Source organism: Coccinella septempunctata, chromosome 4 (genome assembly GCF_907165205.1).
Source record: "Coccinella septempunctata chromosome 4, icCocSept1.1, whole genome shotgun sequence".
NCBI lineage: Eukaryota > Metazoa > Arthropoda > Insecta > Coleoptera > Coccinellidae > Coccinella > Coccinella septempunctata.
In genome coordinates, this window is record NC_058192.1 from 2,207,318 (window position 1) to 2,214,119 (window position 6,802).

At 34.1% G+C, this 6,802-nt stretch overlaps 1 protein-coding gene across 8 annotated transcripts in view; it reads right to left on the bottom strand.

The window, feature by feature from the left end:
• LOC123312351 (PDZ and LIM domain protein Zasp) overlaps positions 1-5,817 on the bottom strand; it is a 31,537-nt gene extending 25,720 nt beyond the window's left edge. For 2 of the 8 annotated variants that reach the window (XM_044896731.1, XM_044896730.1), the window contains exon 1: positions 5,490-5,817. In XM_044896731.1, the coding sequence (XP_044752666.1) occupies positions 5,490-5,594 (105 nt within the window). In that variant the 5' untranslated portion in view covers positions 5,595-5,817. The remainder of the gene's footprint in view (positions 1-5,489) is intronic. The other 6 variants (XM_044896737.1, XM_044896736.1, XM_044896733.1 and 3 more) reach the window with 5 other exon arrangements.
• Positions 5,818-6,802: the final 985 nt, after the last annotated feature.

Here is a 6,802-nt window from a genome sequence, read left to right on the forward strand (position 1 = left end):
CTTCTTTCAAATTAAGTCGATATTGCACTTCTCTACCTTTTCTGAAGGTTCCACTTTCGTTTAAGTTTAAGCTTCATGTTGGTGTTCTGACATGAGCCTATATTCACACAAAAACAGAAACCTGCTTCTTCTACAGTTTCAGCTTCTGAGCATATTCCACGATACATAATATACTGTATTCATAATATCAATTTTTGAAACTCTAGTGGGTATAATTTTGCGGTTTATGACTCAATTCGATAATTGCGTTCGAATTATTTTTAGGGGTCTATTTCATGCAGAATAGTTGAGATACCAAATGGACCTATGATGCTTATTTTAGACTGATTATGACACAAGGTTGGTGGTAAATATAGGACATGTTGAAACTGAGTCAAGGATGGGAAGAAAACAACGAAAACATTGTTCTACACTCAAATCCAGATTACTCCGAATTATTAGGCATTAGTCATCGTAATTTCGAGAGGTATTTCGCTTATTTTTAACCTAAATATATGATCCTCCTGAACCCAGCATAGCTTTCATTCGTGATTTGTTCCTGAGAAGCACCTAATTCAAAAACCAATGATTTCATTGGTAGTATATGAATAAGGAAAAAAGTTTCTTGCGAAAACAATTTTAGGGTTGGCATTTGACACTAATCAAGATAAACATTAACTGAAAGTCAGCTAGATATTCAACTACTGGTTTTTCACTATAAAAATAGCGAAAATCATTTTTAGGGGTTAATATGGCGATACCTTAACGCACCTGAAGATGATTTTCAACAGCGAAACATGTTTTTTGGCTGAAAAACTCATGCTACTGAAAACCATGTAATTAAGTGTCTAGTTTAATCATGGATATTCATCCAGTAAACCCTTAATTTAATTGGTTTCTAGATGCGATCTAAATAAGCGTCAAAATCCCCACGGTCGACTGGGGATAATTGGCGTTTAGCGGGAAATTTACGAAATCGGCAGCAATTTTGAGCAGGAGGCAGACGAAGGTCTATTTTTACATGTTCACATCTCATAATTTTGCTCACAGCCATCGCGGGCTGCTGCTGTTGTTCTGATATTTAAACAGTTCGCTCGGACTTCGTTTCTCTCACCGTCTAGAACAGATAGCGTACACGTTCATCCTTTCGGTTTGCTAAATTTAACATCGATCCTTCTTCAATTACAAATATTTATAGTGAATTTTCAACTCCCGAATAAGCGAGGCGTAGAGTCGATCTTGAAACATCGGCTCGTATGGCTGACCCATTCAGTCGCGCGCTGAAAACACGTCTCAGAAGTTTCTCAGATAAGTTCTTTGAGAAATGAGGGAGAGAATTGTTCCATAAATCTTTCTTATTGCCAAACTTGGAACTTGCACTTTGGAATTATAAAACTCTTTATCAGATGTCAGTAAGAAATTCGATATTCGTGTACAGTGTAACATCTAGTAAGGAATTTAACAGAAGATTTGATTCTCCAGATTGGATATTTTTTCGCAGACTTGTTCAACAGTTTCTCATTCAATAAATCATATCAGCGACGCTTGAAGTCTCTTGTTTTGATTAATATTCAAGAAATTAGGAAGGAAATCAGATAATGGATGAACTTTTTTTTCCCAGCTTATTTCCTTTCGCCTAGCAAGATTCGATTGTCGTAAAAGCCAATAATGATTTGGGACATGCTTTAACAAATATTTTTTCACTATATGAAAAGTCCTGACATCTGGGAAATCCATAATAAGTGAATAACTGGTACCAGATGAAATAGTAATCAGGTGTCAGTTGCTCACCTATTATTACAATACTGATGACTGAGCTCCAGCAATTTTTTATTCCTGCTTGAAAATATGAAGGGTTGCCTAGAAAAACCACTGTTCTTGAGTGTGCAGAAAGAATCTTGGATATTCTTGGAATTTCTGATAGATATACACAGTGTGAATGCAAATTCGTGGAAAAATTCGAATGATGTCGAAAAATAGTATCTGATCCTTCGTACTATCATTTTTTAAGCTACCCCTGCTTGGATACAGCTTCCTGAAGATGGCACCTGAAATTATATGGAAGACTCACACTATTTTTTGACAAGGAATCATCCTTCCAACTTTTCTGTTCACCTTATTTTATTATCACAAATTTTTTTTGTGCTTCATCTAATCAAATCTAGCCAAGTGTAAACGTTTCTGTATACCAACGTAATGCCAAACAGATTATACAGGAAGATCTTTATCATTGTTAATTAGGGAATTCATAATTAATGCTGCCTTAATAACTAAATATTGTTATGTTTGAATGACGCTCAGTCATAGTGTTAATTTGCAGAAATTACTAGAACTCGTCATTATCCGGTGATATTAGCTCTATGAAACTACCAGATACGAAGAAAGCTCCCATGAAATGAGAGAAAAAATGAAAAAAATTATATCTGAATGTGCGATTATGGCGTAATTCCAATAGGAATTTTCGTCCAAATTCCAAACGTGTTACACATGCACAAATAAGATAAGTTTCATCAGGTTCTTATCTATTTTAGTTCATTTGTTTACTCCTGAATCGATTAATGGATTATGCTGGTCTGTAGTCTGTGTATATTTATCTACTGGAAGTGATAAAAATATTCGGTCGATAATAGAGAAAGTGCATTAAATCAGGTAGATGACTGATGGAACTTGCCCCATTATCAGAATAACAACTTTCGTCATAAATGACTTATGAGGAAATGAATTGGGAAAAACCAACACTCAAATTATAATGAGAAGATTTGAAAATATTCGTGATGCAGAATCACAAGTGGGTACATAAGATAATTTCTGAAACTTCATGATAGTTCAACAAACTATTTCGATATGTCACTTTTTGAATGATTTTAACATAATAATCAGCAGCATTTTGAAAAAAAAGTTGTACCTAAATGTCTGAAATAGCTGAAACAATGGTTATTTCAACTTGAACATGATTTTTTGAGTTGTTCAACTGTCAATATCGATTGTATCGAAATATCAAACAATAATATTAGTTCTGAGATGCATAAAATAACGAACACAGGGATTGAGATGTATGTAGGTGTAATGGCAATTGAATCTGTTCATTCCAATAACCAACAATTGAATTCCTTGAATTCCCCACCTAAACAAGATCAATGAACCGAAATAAAATCATCAATATTCTGATGTTCCGGTCGTTATCATATCTTGAAGAAAAATTGTTGAGTAGAGCACGTATACGGATGGCTTGAAATCATCGATTTTGATTTGAGACACGTTCAATTTGTATGAGAATTCTCGAAATGAAAACAACCGGATTCCAAACAATGTAACAAAATCCGAAAAGGCTACAAATTTTATTATTGTAAATTAACTATTTTAGTCATAGTCTGACTATATTAGAATGTTGCCAATATTACCCGGAAAATTTGTGTGTAGGTACATGATGTAAAAAAAGGTCATGAATCATGAATAGCTCTCAATCAACAATCGATTAATTTCATACTTATTATACCTATTCGGAAAATGAAAGTTTGTGATAAAAATTCATATTATTATGCCGTTTATATCATCTATACACCAAAAATCAACAAGTTGCATATCAAACTGTGTTCTTCTGAGAAATGAGCGAAACGAAGTACCTATTGTTTCTGTATAACACACATCATGAAGTGTGTACAACTCTCGAGAATTTTTGTGAACTTGGCAATATTAAACCTAGCACTTGACACAGTTCCAAATGGAAGCAGTTGAATTTACTGAAATATAAACATCTGAGTGAATTCAAAAATGCTTTCTAGAATGAAATGTGAGGAGACTCATAAACAGATCTAGTGGATTCCAAAAATATTTTTTCATTCTAATTAATTATAAATTTACATGTTTCGCCGATTACGTATAATAGCTATAGAAAGAGAGTTCACGAGAGAAAACTTTCATTTTTCAAAAAGAAGATGTGATAGGTTCGCCAAATATTAAATTAATTAATAAAAGGTGATTTCGATGAAAATATTATGACAGAATTCTCCAGTAAACGGAATACAAATGATTTACGGTGTATCGTGAAGTCTGTTAAATGAATATTCAAAATAAACAACTGGTAAATTTTAATGAATGGTAATAGTAATCAAATTCTCTACAGGTATAGGTATTATTCGTTTATTATACGTTCCAATATTCTATCATAGTAAAATTTCTAGTTATCTTCATTCAATAATTCATTGAACATACAATTTGTTATGATGAATCAGTAAGTTATGATTTGCGACCCAAACTGAGAAGTCAACATTACCATCACTGATTTTACATTTATTCATCACGTTTTCTATTACTTGAATTAAAACTTTGTCGCTTAACAAGTGGTGAGATACACACTTTTATGGGTGTATATTTTAATATTTCAAAACTGCTTTTTCCCTTCCATATGTTTTTCTCGAATGAAATTTTTTATAAAGAGCTTCCCCAATTCTTAGGTTAGGTCATGTCCTTAAACATCGAAGATCATGAATTTATGTAAAATATAAATAAGTGAAAAATGACGATTCATTCATTTTTCCTATATAAGTACTAAAATATTGTAAATACTGCAGACAGTAAGGTTGAATCCCTAAAAACAGCAACCTAAAGAATATCAAATGGCTTCAAATTATTGGAGAGAATCTAGAGAAAAATTGTCAATTGAATTATTTCATTGTGGTGAATCAAATCTGTGGTTCTGAAAAAAAACTATTTTCTCTGTTGTATTAAACGTGAATTTCGAAGGATTGGAATCTTTGGTTTTGATTCCACTAAAATAAAAAGAATACAATTTTGGTCAAACTTAAAGATGTGATTCAATAAAGACCTATTTTTATACCAAAAGAGTAACTAAAAGTTCGTCATGAATTTTTCAATTCTCTAGGTAAGAATTTCATTTGAGATTCAGTTCAGAAGCAAAATCATCCAATTTTTTTTCCATTCATTCAAAAATACATACATACTTCGTACACATAATAAAAAATTCAAGAACGCATATCTATTAAAGCGCTGCAGAACTATTTGAAATGAATGTAAATAAAATTGATTGGGCACTGATGTTTTTGATTAATTTAAAAAGTTAACAAGTAACAGTTTTAGCGTCATTTTAATTACGCTTTATTTTTATACTTTGCCCACGAATGTGGACTTCTCATTCCAATGAATAAATGAAACTATTAGGTCCTCACTTGATAATATGGTAATTTGAGCTTTAAAAATATTTTTGGATAATACTCGAAGGATCATTGTTAATTTCTATGAGATTTGACCGATTTTTCCTAGATTTGCTACCTGAGTCGTTTTGATTTGAGGGTAGATCTTGAAGGTAAGTAGAGGATCTTGTAACAAACACCCATCTTGAAACAAACAAAGCAGACACAGAGTTTTTTCAATCGTTTCGCATTCTTTTTTTTTTAATATTTTCCCTAAATGTGGGAAATTTCGAAAACTTGACAAGCTCAGCCCGGAATTTCTCTGGACATGCATTGGCGCTAGACGGGTCGTTTACTCACTTTTTGAATGACCAGAGGGGTGCCGAAATCCTTCCCTCCCTGCAGCCTGAAACCCCAATTGGGCGAATCGCCCTTAGTCAGCTTAACCGTCAACAAGGTTGCCATTTTGCGCACTTTTTCCCGCGATTACGGAACCAACCACCGTCGTCAGTCGGACCAGGGTAACACTGTCGCGCCGTGCGAGAAACTAGAGACGGGAGACGCGCGTTTATTTACAATAATGGACAAAATACAAGATGCTGGCCAAATGGTGACTTCTGAATCGACTTGCGGACAATTCGAAATACGCTGAAAAATGAAATCGGACGCTGCGCATACGCGGTGGGATTCGCGAGTGGGATGCGCGCCGCTCTGGTATATTTAAAACGACGGCGGTCAGTTCGTGACGTCTTGCCGGCCATGGGGAGGTCGGTGGAGGAGGGCGCTCGCGAAATTTCGACTAAGTGGGTCAATAAGACAATAAATATAGTTGGTGCGGCCCCTTTGCGGGGTCCAGAACCTTTCCAGCGATTTGTTTCCTTTTTTTTTGAACGACGCCACTGATTCGTTATGAAAATCTTAATTTTATTTTCCTCTTTCGATTTTTTCTACCCCCGCGCGTTTTTACCCGCTTTCCCGCACTCATTTCAGTGAATTTACCCCACTAGTACGTAAAGAGACACTTCCCAAACTGAAATGAGAAATGAATGGACCAAATAAGTCGTAGAAAAAATAAAATGTTGCACTTTCTGCACTCGTTAGGAAAATAACTGTCTATTTTGCAGGGTATGTGTCTAAATAAACATAAAAAAAAATTATCAGATTATTGATTGATCCTTTACGAATGGAAAGGTCCAATTTTCATTTACCTATCGCGAAAATTTCAGATTTTATGATTTTTCCGCGAAAGTCCAAAATTTCGAATTTTCCGTCGACCATAACTTAAAAAATAATCCTTTTAGCAAAAATCTGTTTGCATATTCATAATATACGCCCTCGAATTAATAAACAGTATGAATTTGGTTTCGATCTGAGCAAAAAAATTTTTTTCGAAAAATCGCAATTTTTCCATGCATATGTATGGAAAATTTGGCAAAAAATTTCATCTCTCCGATTTCCACCAAAATTGGAGTATTTACTGAACCGAGGGCGTAGATTAAGAATATCCAAACAAAATTTTGCTGAAGAGATTAGTTTTCATGTTATGGTCTATGGAAAATCGGAAATTTTGGATCTTCGCGAAAAAAAAACATAAAATCTGAACTGTTCGCCTTAGACGAATCAAAGTTGAGTTTTTCGGTGATAGATTGGTTCTTTGCGAATAGAAAAAAACA